The 23,818-nt window shown below is 35.5% G+C and overlaps 3 protein-coding genes across 3 annotated transcripts; 1 reads left to right on the top strand and 2 right to left on the bottom strand.

The window, feature by feature from the left end:
• The first annotated feature begins 190 nt into the window (after window positions 1–190).
• On the top strand, window positions 191–8,117 carry stap2b (signal transducing adaptor family member 2b). Its single transcript, XM_043247590.1, has 15 exons — window positions 191–558; window positions 1,956–2,027; window positions 2,239–2,358; window positions 2,452–2,508; window positions 2,647–2,798; window positions 3,171–3,302; window positions 3,525–3,594; window positions 4,158–4,260; window positions 4,908–5,000; window positions 5,706–5,789; window positions 5,927–5,995; window positions 6,215–6,280; window positions 6,948–7,004; window positions 7,280–7,396; window positions 7,521–8,117. The coding sequence occupies exons 1-15, from the start codon at window positions 466–468 to the stop codon at window positions 7,559–7,561; spliced, it is 1,326 nt and encodes a 441-aa protein (XP_043103525.1). The 5' UTR covers window positions 191–465; the 3' UTR covers window positions 7,562–8,117.
• Window positions 8,118–8,163: 46 nt separating this feature from the next.
• Window positions 8,164–17,861, bottom strand: fsd1 (fibronectin type III and SPRY domain containing 1). Its single transcript, XM_043247588.1, has 13 exons — window positions 17,721–17,861; window positions 16,129–16,224; window positions 15,867–15,998; window positions 14,734–14,835; window positions 13,945–13,967; window positions 13,493–13,614; window positions 12,402–12,611; window positions 12,218–12,316; window positions 11,594–11,747; window positions 11,326–11,408; window positions 10,980–11,231; window positions 10,470–10,558; window positions 8,164–9,681 (listed from the first exon to the last, which is right to left on the bottom strand). The coding sequence occupies exons 1-13, from the start codon at window positions 17,733–17,735 to the stop codon at window positions 9,571–9,573; spliced, it is 1,488 nt and encodes a 495-aa protein (XP_043103523.1). The 5' UTR covers window positions 17,736–17,861; the 3' UTR covers window positions 8,164–9,570.
• A 247-nt stretch (window positions 17,862–18,108) lies between these two features.
• ccdc181 (coiled-coil domain containing 181) lies at window positions 18,109–23,674 on the bottom strand. Its single transcript, XM_043247589.1, has 6 exons — window positions 23,230–23,674; window positions 22,247–22,365; window positions 20,581–21,486; window positions 20,311–20,457; window positions 19,339–19,496; window positions 18,109–19,261 (listed from the first exon to the last, which is right to left on the bottom strand). The coding sequence occupies exons 2-6, from the start codon at window positions 22,346–22,348 to the stop codon at window positions 19,090–19,092; spliced, it is 1,485 nt and encodes a 494-aa protein (XP_043103524.1). The 5' UTR covers window positions 22,349–22,365; window positions 23,230–23,674; the 3' UTR covers window positions 18,109–19,089.
• Window positions 23,675–23,818: the final 144 nt, after the last annotated feature.

Below are 23,818 nucleotides of genomic sequence, written 5' to 3'. Positions count from 1 at the left end.
TGTATCAGTTAACGTCCAAATAATTGTTATCAAAGCGTCTCTTTTACCGGAAGGGTTTTGGAACCTGGCGTTACTTTCAACCGGGTATTTCCCCGTGTGCTTACGTCTACATGCCTAAAGGGTGATTATTTGTGTGTCAACTTCATGGTTCCTCTCAATAGGCGGGACTTTCATGCCTCCCGGCAACCCTCGAGCGCGCCTGCCTCACCTGTGTACAGGTAAAGGGTGGGGGAGTACGAGCACAGCACGTAGACCTCTTGAAATTGGCATTTGACTTCGGTCGCGTTACCTCCAGTCCACAAGCTTTCTCTTCTTCATTAATTTTTCACAAAGCTTCAGCACGTGCACTCTTATTATGTGTTTGGCATTGTTTTTAACGCATTAAACGCGCAGGCGGACACTGAAGCGTCTTTTAAATAACTGCTTGAGCGATTTTTTTTAAGGAGTTTGACTGGAGGGTAACTTATGGCAGCAGCAAATCGCTTTAGACGAGTGAGATCTCAGCTGCCAACATGCTATTACGAAGGCTTTATGGAAAAGAAATCGATCAAAGACAAGGTGAGTCAGTGTGTTTGTGTAGCTTTAACGCACGTGACATTTGTGTTCATTGCTAGAGAAAATGGCTTAAACCTTCCTAAAGATGTGTTCAAGCTGGATTGTCAAATAGGTGTACCTCAAAAAGCTGAATCTAGTTTAGGGTTTAGGATGTTAGAAGGGTTATTTTCTCCTACACCCGTTACTGTGTCTTCATCTGTGCATAGTTTAAATATTTTGGGTTATTATACTAGAGCAAAAAGATCTTTAGACGTTATCACTTTAAGAAAAAAGGCACTGGTTTGCATAAAAAGAATGGGATGTTTCAAAATGCCCTTTGTAGGAAATTTGAGCAGGAACACAAAATGTTTTGTAAAACACTTTATATTTCTCTAGAAGTAAATAGTAAATACACCATATATCAAGGTATGACCAGACACTGTTCTGTGAAATGCTTTACTTTTCAGTGTAAGTTAATAGTAAAGACAATAAAGAGGTGACCGGTGATACTGAAGGAACCGGGGGGAAGTTTCCCATGGGATCTAAAAGCAGTATCACGCAAGTGTCTGTCGCAACATGGAAACTCTTTTTCTACAAATGTGAAAATGTCAACAAAAAAAAAAACTGGTCTGATGGCATACTTGCATGCAGATCCAGCAATACAGATAAAAGATTTGCATTTATTTAGGCTGATTTTAGAAACCATTATTTTTCATTTTACATATCAGGTGTCAGGTTTCAGTGGTGATGACCTCTACCAGCTGTATTGTAAGCTGTTTGTGAAAATTTGCTTATTTATTTGTTCATAATTTACAATTGGTCAGCACACTGTAATTTTTTTTTTCCATTGTGACTTGCACTCTAATTTGACAATAAACAGTTCTAAAAGTTAGGGATCATAACTAATATATTACTTCCATGTCAACTAGTTAAAATGACTATAAAATAACCCTGCCTCTGGGTCAAGTCTTGTTTTTGAATTCAAGCTTTTTATTCTTAAAAACGTATATAGAAATATGGAAATGTGATCATGTATAAATATTGCTGTCAAATGATTAATTGCGATTAATCCCATCTAAAATGAATGTTTTTGTTTACATCATGTATGTGTGCTGTGTATATTAGCCATAAATACACACACATGCATGTATATATTTCAGAAAAGTGTTTTGTATTAAATAGATTTATAAATAATATACATTATATTAATATAAATGTGTGTAAAAAAAAAAAAAAAAAAAAATATATATATATATATATATATATATATATATATATATATATACATACTGTGTGTATTTTGACAGCACTAAAATGATTGAGAAATATTTTTCAGCAGATAGATATTTTTAGTATTATTACTGTTATTATTTTCATAAAATGATGTTATTTTCAGTGAACATTTATTTTTCTTTGCACAGATGGGTCGTAAACTGTGGACCAGTTTATGTGGCAATTGTCTCTTTTTCTACAATAACACCAAAGACAGTGTTGTAAGTGATTTTTACAAGCTGCCTTTTCAATTACATTTATGTAGCTACTAGAACATAATTTCAGTGTGTGTTTTTGCATTTTCTAATATACATTTTGCATGAATGTATTAAAATGCAAGCTTGCAAACCTGTAAGCTTTTTATTCTAAACTATATTTGTTTGTCTATATAGCATTAATGCATCGACTGTTTGCTTGTGCTTGTGAATACAGTATATAGAGAAGCTGGATCTCTCTGATCTCATCTCTGTATCAGATGACTGCTTTCGTGAACAAAATCTGGACGCTGCTAGATTCACGATGCACATGAAAAACGAAGACATCAAAATAGTCGTACGGAATTCTCCTGTCTCTGATTCTTAACCTTGAGTTATTGAAATCTAATACACGCCGTCCCCACTGATGCATGTTCCTGTCTCTTCTCAGGCCCCCAGCCTTGAAGCTCGAGAACTTTGGAAAGGCTTCATGCTTTCAGTTTCAAAAGTTAGTTGTCCTTCTGTAAACCACCTTTAATGCATAATGAGTAACTACAAGTTTACACAACAGATTAAAAAAAGGTCTTATGTCATACCTAGATTATGTAAATAGAAACTAATAATTTTCCCTGTTTCTGTCCTTCAGTTGACTGTGCCAGCTTCTCTGAACCTGCTGCCTGGCCAGATTCACATGATGAAGGAGATAATAGAGAAAGAGAAAATAAGGCAGCGGCTTCTTTCAATTCCTCCATCGCCTTGTTCTGACAATTATGTTATTGTACAGCCAGACATGCCTTCGTAAGTTAAAACCGCTTTCTTTACGAATGATAACATAACGTTAAAGTTTAAAAGCGCTTTGTGTAATATTTCGGATGTTTAAATACTTTGTCCCGGCTTAATAAGCAGGGGGACAACAAACTAAAGTCATGCTGTTGGTTGGGATGAAAGTATCAGTTTGGCAGAGCAGTGGAGGGTGGAGAGGGAAGTAAAAAAAACGATTTATAACAAAGTATTTTTGACTGTGATGCAGAAAATACACACTTAAACTTCAATGATGTATTGCTTTGTTGGTGATAGACGGTAGTTTGTAGCAAATTCTGGTGCTCATGTGAAAGAATGTCTAAAAATAACCATGCTTTTTTTTGTAAAATGCAATAATGCTTTGTGCAGGTGTTATCATAACGTCACTCGTGTCGAAGCTGAATACTTATTGCAGAGGAACCGCAAACATGGAAGCCTACTGCTGCGGCCGGGACATGACGGGACATCTTTCGCTCTCACTACGTACCAAGATATTAATGGGTAAACACATAATCACGTTGAACACTGATTGATGGTTGGCCTCGAGAACTGCATTTAATTTATCTTGATCATCTGAAGTGCAGGTTGAAAAGTCTTGAGAATTTTAGACCTTGATCCTTTGAATAAAGCACGCTACACAATTGTCGGCATGTTCTGCTTTGAATAGGTGCCTCAGTTAAGAGTGAATATACGTTCTGAAGACTCTTATCTTGTGCTCTACAGACCAGTATTCAGACATTATCGTGTGTCTCGGAGGCACGAAGGAGGATTCGCCATTGTCCTTGAGACTCCTGTAAGTAAAAGTTTATGTTCTTTGATTTTCAAATTACTTTAGATGAAAAGCCTTTGGTAAATAATAGATGAGCTTCACGATATGCCTGATAAAAGCTTGAGTGTAATAGGAAGGCTTTCTGAACGCCAAGCAATGTAGCCATCTGCAAACTTGTAATTTTGTGTGAACTCTGAGCTCTTGCGAAAGACGCTTTGTACAGTGTCTTAATTCGTGTTTTCTATGAAGGCGAAGAGGAAGTTCTGATAAGAAAACTTTTTATGGATCAGTACAGCTGATGTGTTATACATTAAACACTTCTTGGAAGCTACCAAAGGGCTTTATAAAGTTGTGATAATTTGTTATTTGAGCCATTCTATATCTTGACCTTTATCTTAAAGCACACCCTAGGCATTCAGTGGTACTTGTAGTTTTTGCATATAACAGGTTGCGTGTGTTTTTGTGTATTTTGTGGTAAATGCTTCTCCAGTGAGCAAACATACACTTTTAGCTTATTGCCACAGTCAGATCATTTACTCTGGTATGTGCACTGATGTATCACACACACCATGTTCATAAACACACAGATCAACTGTGAGACCCTGCACGATGTTGTTAACTGCCTGCTGGAGAAGACCAATGGTGTTTTGGAGCCTCTTGTGATGGAGAAACACTATGATGAAAATATCAGTAAGAGACTGTTTTAGTAGTGTTTTCGGAAAGGGAAAGGTTTTTAGGGAACACATGTTTGTCAGCCAGACGGACATACTTGTCGGTATGAATGATACACTTAAAAAATCGCTAACATTATGAAAGATAAATGGCATGTAGGTTACAAAAAAAATATGTCCCCATCATAGAAAATTTTAGAAACCTCTAAAATGAATTAAAACGTTACACATAGGTTTGAGTTGGCAGATTTATTTCTATAAAAAAAAAAGTTATTTCTGGTATGTTGAAGTGTTTTTTTTAAGTAACAAAAGTAAAAACTAGTACATTTTAGACAGAAACATTCACAAAATAAATGTAAAGAATTTTTGTAAAAATGCCGGAGCTGAAACAGTGCTCTTCCATTGTGAAATATGGTTTGCATAAACACACCGAGAACTAGTCTGTTCAGTAGCGTGTAATAATAATAACTTGTCATTCCACTCTAGACAAAACTGGTGGTTTTGGTTCTCTCTTTTTCTGACTTAATGAACGCTTGCATTGTTTGTTTATATTGATTTAATGTTAATTTTAGTTGGGATAGTTGCGAATATATATATATGTTTGAACACTAGGAAAGCAGTCCAAGAGAAATAGACTTGATTTATACACATTTTTTCTTCTCTCAGCATTTACTGAGACTGATAAGGAGAATGGTGAGAGTAGGCTGCATTGTCCCAGAGTCCCTTCAACTACTCCTCCAGAGCCGCCTCCAAAACCAGGTAATGCATCGTCTCCAAGCACAAATACATACTGTCAATCAACTTGCATATCATTTTAAACATGTTGTGGTCATTTAAACTCAGAGCTGAAACTGCTTTCTCACAGTCTCTTTGCATAACCCATTGGTTGAGAAGCAGTATGTTTGATAGCGTGACTCATTCCATTATAGTTTAAACTAGTGGTTTTGTTTCTCTCTTTTTCTGATTTAATGAATGCGAGTATTGTTTGTTACACAACTGAGACACATTTTCAACAGAGAATGTCAGACATTAGAGATTTACAGCATAAATAACACTTTTATCATTTTAATGCAAGAAAAGCGGCCAGAGAAGAACTGGCCCACCCAAAATTTGTATTTTTTTTTTGTCCATTCTGTCACGAATGGGGTTTTGGTTCCTTGCCGCTGTCGCCTCTGGGTTGCTTAGTTGGGGACACTTGATTTCTAGTGATTATCATCAGTATAATTACAGAGACCTTCTTTGCATGTGTTTAATCTTTTCATTATAAATTACTATCACTCCTATTTGATACTGTTCAGTGCTTTGGCACAATCTGCATTGTTAAAAGCGCAATATACTATATAGTCTAATATTCGAATATACTAATAAAGTCACTGATCGTTTGAAAGCAGTCTAAAGAGATGTTAATTGGCCAGTTTAATAGATTCGATTGATATTATTCCTGTTTTTTTCTCTCTCTTTCAGCATTGGCTGAGGTGGATAATGAGAGTTGTGAGACTAGAGTGCAAGCCCCTTCAACTACTCCTCCAGTGCCACCCCCAAAACCAGGTAATACAAATACATATTAAATACAAACTCATTTCTCAGTTTAAATCTATTGTATTGAGATAAATTGAACTTCAGCTGCCAGCTCTACTCTTAAAAGACGTGAAGTGTAGTGTAACTCGTTTGATTTGCTCGTTCAGTCCCAAGGAGTCAAAGATCCAGTTCAGAGTCAAAAACACAGGAAAGCAACCCCTACATGAATGTCTCAGGTGAGTCCTTATATGTATGTGTATATATATATATATATATATATATATATATATATATATATATATATATATATATATATATATATATATATATATATATATATATATATATATATATACTTTAGAATATCTGTAAACTGGGAGTTTTGCAGTTCTTTAGCTTCTTTTAATGTTTTGAAGATGATTTAGTTTGAATTATTGTATATTTGTGTTTTGCAGATATTGGAGAGTATGAGATGGATGAGGCAGCATGTTCTCCACCTCCTGTCCTGCCGCGTCTTTCAGGTAGGAAGAACATGAAAATAACACCAAAAGCCCAATCTTTTACTTTCCAACATTTGTGTTTTTAACTGTTACCTTTGTGTTGTACAATATAGATCTTTCAAACCTTTAGGGTTGGTAAGATTTTATTTCTAGAAAATAAATTAATATTTTTATTTAGCAGAAACTAAAAGAAAAATACAAAAGGTCTTCTAAGAGACCTTCTTTTTTTGGTACTTTATACTTAATAAAAAAAATCACAATTTTAACAAAATTATTAAACATGTTTAAAACTATAAGAATATTTCGGAAAATATAGGAATGATATCTGAAGGATCATGTGACATTGAAGACTGGAGTAATTATGCTGGAAATTACATTTTAAAATCTGAAAACCATTTTAACAATTTAATAGTGCTACGCAATAGTTTCATAATAGTATTAATGTTTTTAATGTGTTTTTGATCAAATAATGAAAAATGAGTGAAATACTATTTTGTTCACTTCTTATTTAAAAAACATCTTATCAAATAATGTATATTATGTATGTAAAATTCTGCGTAATTTATGTTATGTTATTATCTGTCTAAGATTTAATTTGTTAATTTCTACTTCTGTTCCTTGTTTGATATTTACATTAATATACTGTTTAGAAATATTGATCATTCTGATGATGGTATTTTGTTTGCAGGGCGATATTTGCCACATCCAAATACACTACCTCCAGATCCAAACTGGAGCAGTTCAGGTAAATTCTGTTTGAATTGTTTTTGAGAGATTGTTGTCTGGGCTGAAATACCTGTATCTTGAGATCAGAGACCATTTGGGTGATGGTGATGAATGATGAACTGCTTTTTATACCTTCAGTCAGAGCAAGTTTGCCATCTCCTTGGGGCTAATATGAAACAAATGATATGCCAGATAAACCGCTTCCCTCATGTTGCTGGGCAGATCTCTGGATTTGGTGTCTTAACAATTTCAGTAAAAAGAAGCAGCACTTAAATGTTTTCCGTTTTAATGTAGATGTTAGGAGGAAAGCTTTGGTACCTCCCGGCTACCCTACAACAAGTTCCCGATACAACAGTTTGCCAGGCATGCCTAACGATAATCCCAAGAGTCAGCGGCAACAACTTGACATAAGTAAGAACAATTTCTTATTTTGTGCCACTAGTTCACTCTAAAGCTTTTTTATTTTGAATCAGAGTAATATTTCTTTCTTCTTAAGTCTGTATTTGTTTGTGATTTTTCTTTTTTCGCTTAACAGACGAGCTCCAGGAGGCTCTTAGGAGACGAAACCAGGAATAAATACAATCTCAATTAAAGGATGACGATAACGGTTTCGTTCTGGAACAAGGAATAATTCCTTAGTATTAAGCTGGTCTTAAATCTACGCCAGCAGATATATCTTAGCTCACCTGAACGCTGTGATATTTGCCCACCGCTGTCCGGTCGGATGAGCAAATAAGCCCTTGAATGAAATTTTCTTTATGGATTCCTTTCGGCATTATGATGTATTAGTTATCACAGTCCTTTATTAGACCCACATATCGCTCATGGCGTGTGGCGTTGTGTAGCTGCTGACTGTGTTTGTGTAGTTTATCTTGCTGACGTACTGTTGATTTATCACAGGTTATTCAGTTGAAAAGTCACATATAAATGTTTTGTTTTGAATTCCTTTGTGTCAGATAGCTGGTCTACGTCTCTTTAGATAGTAGGATTGACTTTACTTTGTGTGGAAGTTGCAGGTCTTCTTTCTCCAGAGACAGAAACAGATTAAACGAATGTTGTTTTTTCTGTTTTTGTTAACATACTTTTTTATACTATATATTTTGAGAACAATACAATGATCACAGAAAATGTACCCTGTGTCACGTGTTCCTTCTTGGGTGGATGTGTAAGACAATAAGTATGTTTGGCATTTGTTTTATTGACGTAACAGGTAGTTTAACAGCACGATTTTACAGGTTGATTTTAGTTTTCAGACATGTTTAAAATGTTCGGGTGTTTGACTAAAAGCATCGCAGATTGTTAACACTTCTTTCATTAATTACACACGCTCATGTTGTTCTAAAGCTGTATGACCTTTTCTAATGTAGCATGTGAAGCTTTCAAGCTTCACAAAGGATTCAAAAGCATAAAAACAGTCTTGTTCATTACATTTGAAGGCATTTGATTGCATTATGCAATAAAGAGTCTGAAATTATATTTATTCATCAATAAATATTTTAGTTGACTCTTCTAATGAATCATTAAATCCAATTCAGCCTTTTAATAAGACTAACAGTTCACCGTAAGCAATGATTATTGATATCTATTGGCTTAAAAACGACCGAATGATTCAGAAACTATGGAATATAGGGCCTATGTTTGACAATTTACATGCTTTTATGTCTTTTATTAAACTTGAAAGCTCCAGTATTATTCGAATCTATTTTGCGTACCACCGAAACAGTCATACAGTTTTGTTAAAACAGATGAGAATACAGAAGTTTTATTTCTGGGTGAACTATGCATTTCAGAGGACAGCGATGTAGCAGAAATATTACTGTCTTCAGTAATATGTAAGCAGGTGTACAAAAAACGTTTGGTAAATATTTGCATCAAGAACACTGAAAAGTATGTTTCTGGGTGACATGAACACTTTCTCACACACACACACACACACACACACTCACAAATACGTCAACCAAACAATCGTGCAAAAACAAATGGTTTGTTAAACCTGCCTCCTTCCTCCTTAGATGCTGGAACTGCAGAATTAATACATTCTATAAAAGGCATTTGACTTCTATGATTTAGCTTAAGATTATTGTGCTACTCTGATACTAACTGTAAGTTTAAAAAGTATACGGAAGCAGCTACTGTAGCAGAATTCGAGGCATATAAAGACATTCAGTGTGTAAATATAATACAGTTTCGTCTGAGATTTCAACCAATAACACCAACATGCTGCTGTTGCATTGAAATAACTGTTCAAATGTGGCTCAAATACTGTGAACTATGAATGAACAAATGCTAACAAAAAACAACAACACGACTTTTGGCCCTAGTGATATACACATGAACTGAAGGCTATTAAAGCTCTTTGCATGTTGAAACAGAGTAATACCCCATCATGTCTGAATACAGGACACTGAAAGGCACAGGATCCGGATCAGTGAGATGAAAGAAATGAGGAAAGCAATCTAGAGCAGCCCTCCTCTTGAGCTGGCAAGACATACCGATGATAGGAAGAGCCTCCAGGCTTGTGTAAGGGTTTCCAGGTGTTCTTCAAACCTGTGCGTATGTGTAGCAGTTCTAGAGTGAAGTGTGATTTAAGTAAGGCTGGCATTGGAGCTGCTTGTGTTACTGTTTCTCTTCTGACCGCTCAGCACGATGCTGGGAACCTGAAGGCCTGTCTGCACTGAGAAACTCCCATTCCACACCTATAGGGGTCAAAAGACAATTTCAACGCCATATGTACTTAAAAACATTTTCTCTGAAAGTTTGAAGTAGAATAGTTTGTGAGTGCATTAAAGCTCGATACATTTTACTGTTAAAATAAACATTTTACTTTTATTTCACCCCATATATATCACCAAAACAAAAAACCTTATGGATCAGTAAGGTAGATTGTGCGTTAGCCTAGCTTATGCTTAAAACTTTGTAATGTGTAAGAAAAAGAATAAATGTATACTTTTCTTGTACTTTTTATTATAGTAGTTGGTTAGAAGTTGCACTGCATTTGTTACTGCATTCTTACACATATCCAGACAAACATGCTATGACGTTTTTTTTTTGTTGTTCCATGATCATGCATTTTCATGATGGTGTCGAGTCAAGCTAAAAATAGACCTGCATTCTGTTCCATTCTATTGCATTCCATCTGGATGCTTTTGAATGAAAGAATGCAGCTTACGCAAGGAGTCTGTAACACGTCTCTGTAGCTTAATTACAGCCAAGTAGCACGTCCAAAATATCCCTAATCCATGTGTGATTTCATTGTTAAAGGAACACTCCACTTTTGTGATAACAGGCTAATTTTCCAACATTTTAGGTCAAATCAGATTCAATGATCTATGCTAAGCTGCACTAAAAGTGCTACCACCAGACCCGGAGATCGGCTGAATGTATTCAAAAAACTCGTTTTATTCTTGGGGAGTTGAAAAACTAGCCTATTTTTTTTTTTTTTGAGTGTTCCTTTAAATACAAAGTGAGCTGTATTATATCTTACCATAAAGGCTGGTATAACAGGCTGCTGGAACTTGGTTCTGAATGTATGAAGGAGAGTTTTGGTTCTGGAGTTGTAAAAAGACAATGTGCCTGAAAATGGAGAGGAAAGGCAAGAATAAACTAACTAAGAGGTTACTGATTACTGCATTTTTTTAATGGCACAAGCCAATTTCAAAAATTATGCATATTGCAATTAAATGCATGCTTATTTTACAGTTTAAAAAAGTGAGAATTAAAAATGCATACAAAAACAAAGCACAAACACAATGGGAAAAATAAACACGTGTATATTAAAAAAATATTATATTATATAGTATATTAAAAAAATTAACTAGTAATTTTTACAAATAAAGAAAAATGGTGACTATTTGTTTGCGCAAAACTCCAGACATTGTCAAAATAAAAATCTATTGTCTGACACAAACAAAAAAAAAGCATTGCTTACAAGTTAGTTTCAGCATTAACCGTGGCATTATTTTACAAATTTTGTCATATTTATAGCTGAACTCACCTTCTTCGTAGTTGCAGTAAATCCCGATGCGGTCGGGAATGGGGCAGTCCAGTGTTCTGGCTTTATTGTTGTGCTTGGCTGTGAGGTTCTGCTGAAGCCAGTTGTTGAGGTGGATGCACCAGGAAGCGTTACTCTTCCCCAGCTGATCAAAGCGACCTAGAGACCGCAAGGCAACTCCTGCTGCGAACGTCTTACTCTCCTTATCAAAGCGTACCTCCCAGTAATACTGCCCTGCATCAATCATGGTGTCTCCTGGACATTGGAGAGGATTTTTGAAATGAACACCATTGCACAGTTGATGGTTCTGTGTTTTGTAGCCGATTGCAATATGTTTGTCCTGACTCACCCAAAACAGTGTAAGACTCTGCTGTGAAGCGGTCTCGGCCCACTCTAGCAGATGGAGCTCTTTTGGGAGACATCATGGCTGTCCTGCAAGAGAAAATATAAGATGTCCCATATAAGATGGGACAAGCGACACTGGCCTTCTGCTTTCTGTCTATTATAGCTAGCTACGAGAAGCAATCAGTAGATAAGTTTAATGGAAACGGCTGTGTAGTGGCAGTCCTCTCGGTGTACAGAACTTTGTGTCTTAAAATAGTAGGTGTGACTCTGACCTGGCAGGAGAATGCATAGGAGAGCTGGTCCTGTTCTTTTCCTTACGGATGTCCTGGACAGCTACCTTCCCACCGCTGCTGTCCCATTCCACACTGAGATCCTCTACCTTCAGGTTCTGATGGGCTGAACCTGAATCCAGTTTAAAGACGAATGCTGGAAGAAAATGAGAGGAAAAGTGAAAGATAAGAGGTTACGTTTATTTTTCATATTTTCCATGTTTTCAGCACTTAATTAAACTAGGGATGCAAAATTAATTGTACATTTTTTGGGATACACGTTTTGTATATATATTTTTTATATAAGTATTATATTCATTATTATTATTACTATAATTTATATATATTGTTTTATAATATTATTATTACTACTAATAATAATAATTATTATTATTATTATTATTATTACTATTATGATATTTACATTAAACATTAATTTACACATTAAAATGTAATTGACAGCCCTACATTTTATTTCACAAAAGGACAGATGTACTACAGCAGTGGTCTCTAAATCAGTGATGGTGCTTTGTAACTTTTGTTAGACTCTTCTCTCTGTGCAGAGAAGAAACTTCATGCCTCATTACCCTCTGTGTGTGTGTGTGTGTGTGTGTAAGTGCAACTTACCATGTGTTTCTAGAGTAACCGGCTCTGAGAATTCACCCGCCACCGCTTTATTGCATGCCTTTACTCTAAAGGTCATGTAACGCGTGTCAAACCGAAGACCTGAAAAACAAATGGCATCATGGTCGCAACTTCTTTTAAAACGACTCCAGAAAAAATAAGAAGCAAACCAAACATCAATGCGTACCCATGAGTGTGTACTCAGTCTCTTTTATCCCTTCCACCACCATCCAGGGGTAGTCTTCTCGAGCCCGAGGAGGACCGTCATGATTGGTTCTCCGATATTCTAGGATGTAGTGGTCGAGTTTGGAGTCGGGTTCAGGTAAGGTCCACACCAATGTGACTGTGTTATCAAACACCTGGCATTCAGCCATGTGAATTTCTGGTGTGGCAGGCACTAAAGGTGAGAGGAACAGAGATATCTGATACCTGAGACCTTTGTTCAGAGATACCAGCCAAAGCCTAAAATTTTCATGAGCCTCAATAATCCGAAATACGAGAAATGGAAATTCAGAAATTCTTGTCATTCAAAATGTAAATAATGTCTCTTTAGTTTAAATATATCAGCGCTGAGCTATCAATAGTGATTAATAGCATCCAAAATAAAGGTTTTTGTTTACAAAATATATATGTGTGTGTATATATATATATATATATATATATATATATATATATATATATATATATATATATATATATATATATATATGAAAAATACAATATGGTTACATATTAAATATATTTATATATGTCATTTAAATTATATGAATATAAATGTATACATGGAAAATTATCTAAATAGCACTAATATATATATATATATATATATATATATATATATATATATATATAACTTATATTGTTATAACATATTATTTATTTAATTTGATTCTGTAAAATTAGATGTCATAAAGTCAAAAAATTTAAACTAATTAGAATTTAATTTTTTCTGTAATAATTTGATTTTAAATTCTAATTAATTTATTATTTAACTTAAAATTACATTACATTAGCTTTTATCATATATACCATCCTATTACCCAGACTCAAGTTGTATTTAGGGTTTCTTTTGCAATGTTTTTTTAAAAACACGTGTGTGTGTTTACATGTACAACAAAAACCAGTTTGAATAATGAATAAATGCTGACAGAAAACCTGTCAGCATTTATGTAAAATTTTGGAAGCACTGTATTGCGGAAGCTGATGGTTACACCATCAGATATACTGACACTAAGCTTTGCTTAAACCATTTATAACATTTGCTTACGTTACACCGACCTGGAAGAAATTTGATGGCCTGTAACATATTTCTTTCCTGAGTGAAGTCCACCATCATGTGATTCATACTGTCACTGGCCTTTGCTTTCAGAGAGAGACGAAATGCTGGAGCCATAGTCACACTGCAGACACACAAACCCACAATAAACACTCGCAGTCAGTCGACAATAAACTCATCTGACAGACTGAGAACAGGAATGCGGGAATGTCATGAAGGAAAACGTCAATGAGGACACAGTAAACCACTCCATGCATGTACACACGCACACACCTTGGGAGTCAGATCGAATGAAAATGAGCCGAATTTTACTAATAAAAACGACTAGAATTTTGCTCCAAAAAAGATTAAATGAGTTAATGATCAAATGAATGAGCTTTAAGGGGAGGGGGGTTTGAAGGTGTTCTACTCTGTGCATTAAACTCAATCAAAGATCTAAATATCTGTACAGTACCTATCCTTTATCTCTTTGGCCGCCTGCAGCAGAGAGGAAGGAGAAAAAAGAAGAAGGGACAGAGAGAGATAGGGAGCGAGAGAACTGAGTCGCATTGAGTCTCAACAAAACACAATACATTAGTCATACCAGCACGTGTTAGCAAGAAAAACCTAGCAGCATCTGACACAACTTGCCACTTTGTTAGAGAAAAAAAACAACAGCAGTCAAATAATTCTTTATTATTAATTACACTTATACCGTACAAATACAATTACATTCAAATATGTATTAAAGAAGGTATCTGGAAGAACCATTAAAGGGCTCCTATTATTATGCTTTTTACACTTTCAACTTCCTTTAGTGCGTAAAGTTATTTTCTCTATATCAGTAAGTGCTGTTTCTAAACTACCTTAAACACGTCGTGAACATATACGTCAAAAGATTCCTAGTTTAAATAGTTCCCGCTCAAGATATAAGCAAAAAAATATACAAGGTGAAGAGGACTACGAATCAGAAGAACTAGTTTTACAGTAGTTTTACAAATGTAATACACTGACACGCATGTGATTTCTTACCCCACATTACCAACGTTATGTGAACGTTTGTTTTATGTGTGATTTTGACATAAGCTTATGTGTATTTGCCTTGCACAACTTGTATTGCATTATCTGTAGTTTTAACTGACAACGCTTTTAAAAGCATACCGATGCTTTACAGTACATCTTGCAAAAAGGAGCATAATAGGAGCCCTTTAAAGGTAAGTAAATGAGTTGTAACAGTGTTGTAAACATTCCAAGTGAGTGGTACCTGAGTGAAGTTGTCGTTCTCAGATGAGCAGAGTGTCTGATTGGCTAATTCCAGCAGCTCCTCTGAGCTCTCTAGGGCTTTGGTGCATGCACTCAGCTGACTCTAAAAAAAAAAGACCATCACAACATTTATGATATCACTTGATAATTACATAACCCGGTGGAAGTTTGCTAAATGCTTAAGCAGGTTTACGTAATAGTAAAAACAAATATTTCTTATTTACAGTGACTTACATAACTCATCTTTATCTACTATGACAACTTTTGGACTTTTCGGTAGGCTTATTAACTTATCCAGCAGTATGCTAAATTGTTGTATTTTGTATATTGCTGTTTTTCTTGGTATTAGAATCTTAACTTTATTTGACAGGAATATTTTACCACAATTTGTTTGATACCTTTTTTAGTAATTGCGATTTTAAAAAAGATGAATGCTTTTATTTAGCAATGATTGGCTATTCAGCCAGTTTCCATATAAATATTAAACGGCACAATTGCTTTTAACAGTAATAATAACAACAAGCAGTGGTTCTACGACACCAAATCAACAGAATATAATATATATATAATAGAAATGTAATTTTATTCAAGTAATTAAATACAGTTGAGGACAATTAGAACGAAAACATTTGCACAAATTAGATTAATCATCACGAAAAACTAGTTTCTGAAAGCTAATCGTGTATTATGCGATATATGAAAACTATAAACTAATGGAAAAGCGTGAGTGCATAAAATGGTGAAGTTAAATATTTGTATATTGTGACCTCAGGCTCACACACTTAGTCACAAGGAAAATGAAAATTATATTCCTCCGAGGAAGTGAATAATCAGCGTAGTGGCAGAGGTATAATGACAGGTTTACTTGTGATGAATGCGCGCTGTAAAATGTACTGTTTGTATGTATAGGTGCATAAGGATGCAATCTGGATTATACACACACACAGACGCTATAATCCTCAAGGATTTCTTCTTATCCTTCTCTTAACATGACACATCTAATCATGCACAAGCTCTAGTGCCATTCCAATCCGCCTTTTACTGATATATATGTAATCATTCGGTCCACAAAAATATGCATCATTTGAATTTATTAACTAGATGCTAGGCTAGGTATCTTCTCAATGCTCTCACCTGTAGCTCATATGTGCGACCGGCTCTTTCCTGCTTGATCCGTGTGACCATGCCCTCTTTCAGTTCATCCAGGACAGCATGCAGAGAGCTAAACTCTGACTCCAGGTCCTCCTGCACTCGGTTTGAATTCGCCTGCAAACACAGTAACGCACAGTTTAAGTTGCATTGTGTCCTCCAGCTTAAAAGCGTAATGCTGTCGCAAATCGCTGGTTTCTGGACAAATACTATACTTCTGTTAAATAAGTAAACATGAGTAGGTTACCTCTAGGTTCTCTAGACTCTGCTTTAGACAGCAGATGAAATTCTGAATTTCCTCATTCTTCAGAGCCAACGTAGTGATAATCTTCCTCAGTGACTCCTGAAACAGTACATAAATGCATTAATCACATGCACGAGTCATTTAAAACTAAAACTTAATTAAAACATTAATAAGTTGGCAGTGGCTGCACATGAAAGGTGAAGGCCTGTCTCACGAAGCAGATTCGTTATTATAGTTGTATTAGAATTGTATCGTTGCTTTGTGTTGTCGTTTCGTAAAGTTACAAAAGTAAAACGATTATATATTATTAAATAATATATAGAATATATAACACTTTTTAAAGATTTTATTATTCCACTTAGGCTAATTTCATACAAATATCATACAAATTATAAAGTTTTTTAAGCGCATTGCATGTAAAGATCATATATAAGCAATTATATTTTGATAAAGTTATGCCTTTAATATAAACAATACGCATTTATTACAAATATTTAAAGCTTCTATTACTGAGCTTATCAAACATGTTTTTTGAGACATCTTCACATATAAAGATCACATGAGCAATTTCGCAATTTTCTGCTTTAAAAAATATTACACAACCCTAATAGCATATGTTAACAAATTGTAAAACCTTACTATGCTTACTACCTTACTAAGCTTACTGTACATGTCTTCTTGGCTAATATTAGAACAATATAAAAATGTTTGCTATTATATGATCAATAGTGTGATGCCTGGCCTTTTGATTTTAAGGGAGCAAGGCTGAGTGATAAGACTAAAATTATTTAATATCTCTCTAAAATGTGCTGTTTTCACAACAGAATATAAATGCATTTTATTAAGCAAAAAATAAATGAATGCATCTTTAACACGTGTCCTTCAAATGATACTTTGCCATCGACGTCATTGTTTCCTTGTCTGTTTCTGCTTAACTAGGAAACAAGTGCAGACTTGCAAAGCACGTTTGAAAGATGAAGGAGAGAGAGAGCTAGTTTAACTTAAATTCATACAGAGTTGGCCATAAATGTCATGTTTCTTTCTCCTCTCACCCAGGCCACTCGCATTGGATTAAGTCACTGATGTTGAGCCACACAGAAGAGGCTTTATATCCGGGGCGCCTCCCTGAAGCCAGAAGCTTGTAACAATACAGGCCGGTTTGGGGTTGTCCCGCACCAAAACTGGGTCTAGCTTGTGGATATTCACGTATGACTATCCTGAAGTGTTATTTTCTAAATTTAGAGCATTTCCTGTAATGAATATTTGAAAACAATACTAGCTTCGCTTTACAGAGGTGCAGGAACCGGGGCGGTTTCTGGTGATTCACATTGGCTGTTGTTGATCAACTTGAGGTAATCTTCACGGACAGGCCTACATCATGCGTTTAAATACCGTGCATACCACAATGGTACGAAATTGTTCGTTTGTCCTTTATGAGGACACATATTCACTAACACAATGGGTGGAGGACGTGATAAATCAAGCTACAAGCTAACGGTGTTTCGTATTTTAGTATCTCTTTTCGCGAAGCATCCTTTCTTTTTCATCAAAAGCGCGTCGTGTGTAATTTCTCTGTAACGGCGGTCGCTTCTTACCTTCTGGTCGTCCATGCTGTCCACATGCAGCACCTGTTTCAGATATTCGCAGGGTATTTATCCCAGATCGTCCGCTACAGCGCTCCTCCGCTGGTACTGATGTTGCTATGGAGCATTGCATCCCTCAACAACTCATTAGCGGCAAAGTGGGTTCTGCGCAGGCGCACGGCAAGGATGCTGGGTAATGTGGTTTCCTAAAATATCTCCATCAGAAATGCGCAATTGTTCGCTGTCATTAATTGTAATCTACATTTTTTTTAAACAAAATATGAACCTTAAATGTGAACATTGTTCACAGTGTAAACACTGGTATGTCTCACAAGTTGAACATTTATTTGTCTCAATGTTGAATGATATATAGCCTACATGTCAAAAGTTTGGAATAATTACAATGTTTTTGAAGTCTCTTAAGCTTAGTGATGGATTTATTTGATCAAATATTTAAATAATTAATTTATAATTAAGGCTTGTGAAACATTGAAGAGTAATGGCTGCCAAAAAAAACACCTTTGCTATTAAATAAATTGCATTCTTGTATATCAGTAATTTATAAGCGTCTCAATTATTCCAAACTTCATCAGTAGTGTGCATACAATGATGTTTCGAGGATGATTTGGGAATTGTTGTCAGATTAATGATCGTTTTCAAAACTTTTTATATTAATAGATTGATTTCTGTAAATATGTGAAACATTTAACTTCAATAAAATATCAAAAGACTTTACAAGTCTTTATGAATCTATAAGGCATGGTGTATTTATTTGAATGTTGTCATTATTTTAAACACAATTTTACTTTTCCTAGATTGTTTAATAATCCTGATTGTTTAATAATTTGAAGAATTGTTGTTTAAAATATTCTTAGATGAAGTATAAACATCTTCCAATGCATTTTATATCAACTTCCCACATTGTAGCTCTGGATCTGCTGCATTAATAGTGTTCCTGCAGTAGCTGCAGTAGCATACTACAGAATGGCCAGCTAAACAAAAAATGAGAATATCCGGTGATTCAGCAGTTACGCAAAACTCCATTAAATCATCTTGGAGTAGCAATTATTTTAAGTGCCTAAAGCTCTTGGAACAGGGATATCCACTCAAGCACCTGTTTGATCTCTGTATATTGAAAAAGGATGAATGGAAAATTAATAAAAGAGAGCTCCCGTCTGTGTTCCTAACCGCATGTTCTTTCATCCACCGTATCATGGAAATGAGACAACAGAACTTTAGGAAGTTCAATAGAACAGTAACCATAGATACAGGTGAATAGGCAACGACTCTTGAAGCAGTAACCACAGCGATTGCTGAACTGGAGGACCTTCAGTTTAGATCCTGGTTGTAACATCGGTCACGTGTGTATGTTATGAGGTGATCAGTAGCGGTATCCGTAGGGATCGCTGAATCGGAAGGGTTTGATCTCATTGACGGTGCAGTGGAGGTCATGCATGCGTCTTGCTCTGCGCTCTTCCAGCATGAGTCTGCGTGAGCGCTCTCGAGCTGCCTGGTGTTCTGCTCTTTTCTCCGTACGCTTTCGCTTCAGCCACCTATTGTACAGAGCAAGAGGGAAATGCTTTCACGTTGGTTTTAAATACAATTCAACAATGTACTTTGCTGAACTCACTGTCTGAAGGCCTTCTCGCTCTCCTCTCGGCTGTGCAGGCAAAAGCCACTCTCCTTTTCCAGTCTCTTCATCTCTTCCAACTGCTTGTCTTTGAACTGCTGTTCCTGTTTTCTCTGGAGCCAATTTTTAAAAGCCTCCTCTGGGTCACCGCAGTCCCTCTGGCATAACGACATTTTTACAAATTTATTCATTTTGTAAATAAATGCTGTTCTTTTGAACTTTTAATTAACGAAAGAATTCTGAAAATGTGTCATGGTTTCTATTAAATATTTAGTGGTACAATGTTTCGACACTGATAATAATAAGAAATATTATAATTGGAGTAATAGATGGTGTTGCTATTACAGTAAATTAAAATCTAAAATATATTAAACATACATAAAAACAGTTTTTCAAAGTTTATAATATTAGTATTTAACTATATATATATATATATATATATATATATATATATATATATATATATATATATATATATTACTATTTTTATATATGAAAAGTTGATTTGCAAAAACACACATCTTTGTTTTTAATAATTCTCAAAAATCATGTTCTTCCATTGGTTTATTCCAGTAATTTTTTATCAAAATGCAGTTGGGTTATTTTGAGTAGGTTAAAAAATTACTAACTTAACTTAAACTTGCCCCAAAAAAACGTGATAATAAAAATATAATTTTTGAAAATTAAAAAAAAGAGTTTTTACATAGAGTTATGTACATACAGTATATATGGCTAGTTGACAAATAAAAATAACATGACAAAATTTATCTTTATTCTTAGAGTTACAAATAGCATGAATGCGGTTTATCTTCAGTATTAGAGTTTTTGGGGGGGTTTTTTAGATATTTTTCAGTCACACCATAGGACACATTGATACATCAACTGTGTATATATATCCTGTAAATGTTTTATGCAGAAGAGGGGGGTTTGCTTCACAATTACTGTTTAAATGGCTCCTCCTGGTGGACATACCCTGCAGTACATCCTTTCCATTTCCTGGGCTTTCTGAACTCTCCTCTCCTCCAGCAGCTGTTCTCTCTTCCTCATAAGCCATGATCGGAAGGCTATCTCATTCTCCTGGCGCTTCTGTTCCTCTTCCTCTTTTTTCTTTAGCTCATCCTGAAAAGAAACCAGAGGAAGCCGAAAGGAGGGCAGAAATGGCAAAAACAGGAAATGGCATCAGTGTTTTTAATACCTTACGACAGACTCTGACATTAAACTGATATTAAACCCACATCACACCTCTTTCGCTTGCCTCTCTCTCCGCTGTTGAAGTTTAGCCAGTAATTCTTTCTGCTGCGGTGACAGAGTGAATGTGGCATGTGAAGGAGCTCCATTCGCAGACTGGACCCTGCGCTTGTTGCCATGAACCCATGTTCCCCTTTGGGACGGTCTGGCAGAACTGGGTCTGTTTCGGTGCTTGGGTGGAGGTTTGGGGATGTATAGAGTCTCAGCACCGGGGGGAAAAGGTGAGGTAGAATTTTGCCCCGGTGAGGAGACGGGGCTCTTGCAGAGATGGAGACCAGACTCACTTTGCCGTGACGATGCCCGCTGATTGTCGCTGTGAGAAAACGGCAAGGGAGGAAGCAGTCCTTGACTTTCCACCTCCTTTAGACTCACTAAATCAAACTTACCGTCTTTCTCAACCAAAACCCGTCCTTCCTTCGCTCCCTCATTATGTTCATCCTCAGGCTCTCCAATCTCGCTTTCCTCTCTCGAAGAGATCTTCAGTCTCTCCATTTGTCCAGACACCTCTTGCTCTTCCTCTAAGTCCCTATAGGAGACACCGTTGTTCTCTTGAGCGTCAAACTCTTGTGCAGGCACCACCAGGTCAACCAGAGTGTCTTTAAACTGCAGCCGTCTGCGCCGGCTGTGGTCTGGAGGATCCTGGTCCTGAAGTTGTTTGTTAGCCTCTTGAATTTTATCCAAGATATATTTCTTTTCTTCATCGAGGTCTTCGTCGCTCTGTAAATGTGGAGAGGTTACAAGGTCGTCCCTGTCAGTATCTAACACACCCTCCAAAGGTTCCATGGGCGTTGGCCACCGTTCATCTGCTTCTTCATCAGTCACTTCCTTGTGTTTGTGTACATCTTTATGCTCATCTTCTTCAAGCTCTTTGTCTATCTGAGCTTCAATGTCATCATCATCCTTTGTTGGAGAAAATAATATGTTATGAATTTTATCGATTTGAGGAAACCACATAAAGGAATCTGACTTTTATGTGTGTTAATGGTGCAGTTTAGCCAAGAAATAAGATTCAGTCATTATTTACTCATCCACAAGTTGTTCCAAATATCTTTTGATTTTTTGTTCTTATAATATATATATATATATATACATATATATTTTTTTGGTGTCTGAGTATATTGTGTATATATTTTTGGATGCACAATGAAAAAACATGATTTTTTTTAAATTTGCTATATATTTTCTCTCTCTCTCTCTCCCTCTCTCTCTCTCTCTCTCTCTATCTATCTATATCTATATACATTGCAAATGTCTAACATCTATCATGGTACAGTGAGGAGGAGGGGTTTACTATGGAAATTAATGGAGACAAGAAACTGTTCGGTTACCCACATTCTTCAAAATATCTTCTTTTGTGTTCAGCAAAAGAAAGAAACTGATGTTTGGATCTATGATGACAGAACTTTCATTTTTGGATGAACTATCCCTTTGAGAAGGGAATGTTTTCTACAGGCTGAATCAGATACATAGAGCGTATGTGTTGAATAATGCAGTGCCAGGAGACATAGTTCTCTGGGTGAGTGAAAGTGTGTATGGATCTGTGTCAGTGGGGTTGATTTCACACACAGGTACAGCGTCTGTGTAATGGAATACCACACAGCAGAAGACTGTCTCAGAGATATGAACCTGTTTCTGCATCATTGCACATTCACTCACTTACCTGTTCCTCACTCTTGTTCTCCTCACTGATTAGCCAGTCCAGGTCTTTCTCAAAGTCATCCTCATACTCATCCGGAGTGTTCTGGACTGCAGAACCACTCATTTTCTCTTCACTTTCTCCTAAAACACAGCAAATGAAAAATTGAGCACTTAGAAAAATATATCTCCCTTCTGTTTCCAAACAAAAAAGATAATAGAACCATTTTAATTTTAAAAACTGTGGCCATTTATTAATGAATATTACATTATATTGAACAATATTTTTAATCATCCTTAATTCTCACTTTAATTCATTACATAAGCAATTACAATAATATAAGAGACACACAGAAAGACACACGTGTACAATACCCTTGTTTGTTTTGTTGACATAAATGTAGCTAGGGTTATGTAATAAATAATGTCCAAATGCATTACAGCTTTGCACATTCAAACCACTTGACGTCTCATAAATTACATGTCAGAGAGTTTCAGAAAGCAAAACACAGGAATGTAGACATGGAAACTGATCCATATGAGCAGCAACTGATAATGAGAAAAGGTTATTAAAGCTAACTAAAACTAAAATCTTTAAGAAAATTGTAAATTTAAATATAATAAGTTTAACTTCATTTATTAAAAAGAACTAACACTAAATAAAAAAAAACGTAAAATCATCATAAAATATGTCAAAAGCATGCAACTAAATATAATAAAAATAAAATTTCTAAGTATTAATAAAACGATAATAGTATCTCAGTAATATTATAGTAGCACTGGTCTACAGTGACAAATAAAGTAGCCTAATAATATTTTACATTGCCTTGCAATGCCTTAATAATTATAATGTGAGATTTCTGTAATAAAACATGTTAATGAGCATAAAGCCTACTATTACTACACAAAACCTGGTGGTCTTGTCATTGCACGATATGGTTAACCTATCGTCTGCTTTCAGAACTCAGCTTTATTACTTTTCAGCGCTTAAAAATATATGCAGCTTACCTTTAAAACTTAAGTATGGTGTTGCCTCTCGTTAAGTGCAAAAATAGAGAATGGTAATTCATTAGCCGGCCTATTTATTCTAGAGATCTGGTCTCTACGCGCACCTGTACATTAGAGAGCAGGTCGCTCTAATCCTCTGTTGGCCTCAGCTTCAAAGTAGCATGTAACAGCTGTTGCCATAGAGATACACAACACGGCCTGTCGTGGCAGCACGCGCATGCGCAGACTCTTTGTAAATGTAGAAGGAAGATCCAGACAGATTTTATCTGTGATACAGTTAGTGGAAAAACAATAAGATACAACAAAGGATACTTTGGTTTGTTTAGCAAAATCGTTATGAATAAACAATTAACATTTATTTGCTTAAATAAGGTGACATAGCCTAAGCAAAGAAATCATTTTCAGCGTCTATTAATTGTACTTTATGAGCTTTGGTAATATTAGATTTTTTTAACAGCCATGCCAGTAATGACTTTTTTTTTGTAAAAATAAATAAATAAAAATAATAATAATAAAAATAAAATAATAAAGCATCTAATCAAAAACACTAGCACAAAAACAGCAATAACTGTGAATTAATATTATTATA

Source organism: Puntigrus tetrazona, chromosome 8 (genome assembly GCF_018831695.1).
Source record: "Puntigrus tetrazona isolate hp1 chromosome 8, ASM1883169v1, whole genome shotgun sequence".
NCBI lineage: Eukaryota > Metazoa > Chordata > Actinopteri > Cypriniformes > Cyprinidae > Puntigrus > Puntigrus tetrazona.
The sequence above is the reverse complement of the archived record's forward strand: the minus strand, read 5'-3'. Positions and strand labels throughout refer to the sequence as shown.

What these genes read in the sequence shown, in the direction of transcription:
- ccdc181 (XM_043247589.1), bottom strand. Translation starts at nt 22,348, where the DNA reads ATGAGTGGTTCTGCAGTCCAGAACACTCCGGATGAGTATGAGGATGAC. An exon ending in TGGAAAGGATGTACTGCAGG is followed by an intron (nt 19,497 to 20,310) that starts GTATGTCCACCA and finishes TCGTTATGCCAG; the next exon opens with AGGGACTGCGGTGACCCAGA. An exon ending in AGCGAGAAGGCCTTCAGACA is followed by an intron (nt 19,262 to 19,338) that starts GTGAGTTCAGCA and finishes TCTGTACAATAG; the next exon opens with GTGGCTGAAGCGAAAGCGTA.
- fsd1 (XM_043247588.1), bottom strand. An exon ending in GCCAAAGAGATAAAGGATAG is followed by an intron (nt 13,615 to 13,944) that starts GTACTGTACAGA and finishes GTGTGTCTGCAG; the next exon opens with TGTGACTATGGCTCCAGCAT. An exon ending in CTGTTATACCAGCCTTTATG is followed by an intron (nt 9,682 to 10,469) that starts GTAAGATATAAT and finishes TGACCCCTATAG; the next exon opens with GTGTGGAATGGGAGTTTCTC.
- stap2b (XM_043247590.1), top strand. Translation starts at nt 466, where the DNA reads ATGGCAGCAGCAAATCGCTTTAGACGAGTGAGATCTCAGCTGCCAACA. An exon ending in AGAAATCGATCAAAGACAAG is followed by an intron (nt 559 to 1,955) that starts GTGAGTCAGTGT and finishes TTCTTTGCACAG; the next exon opens with ATGGGTCGTAAACTGTGGAC. An exon ending in CCCCTACATGAATGTCTCAG is followed by an intron (nt 5,996 to 6,214) that starts GTGAGTCCTTAT and finishes TGTGTTTTGCAG; the next exon opens with ATATTGGAGAGTATGAGATG.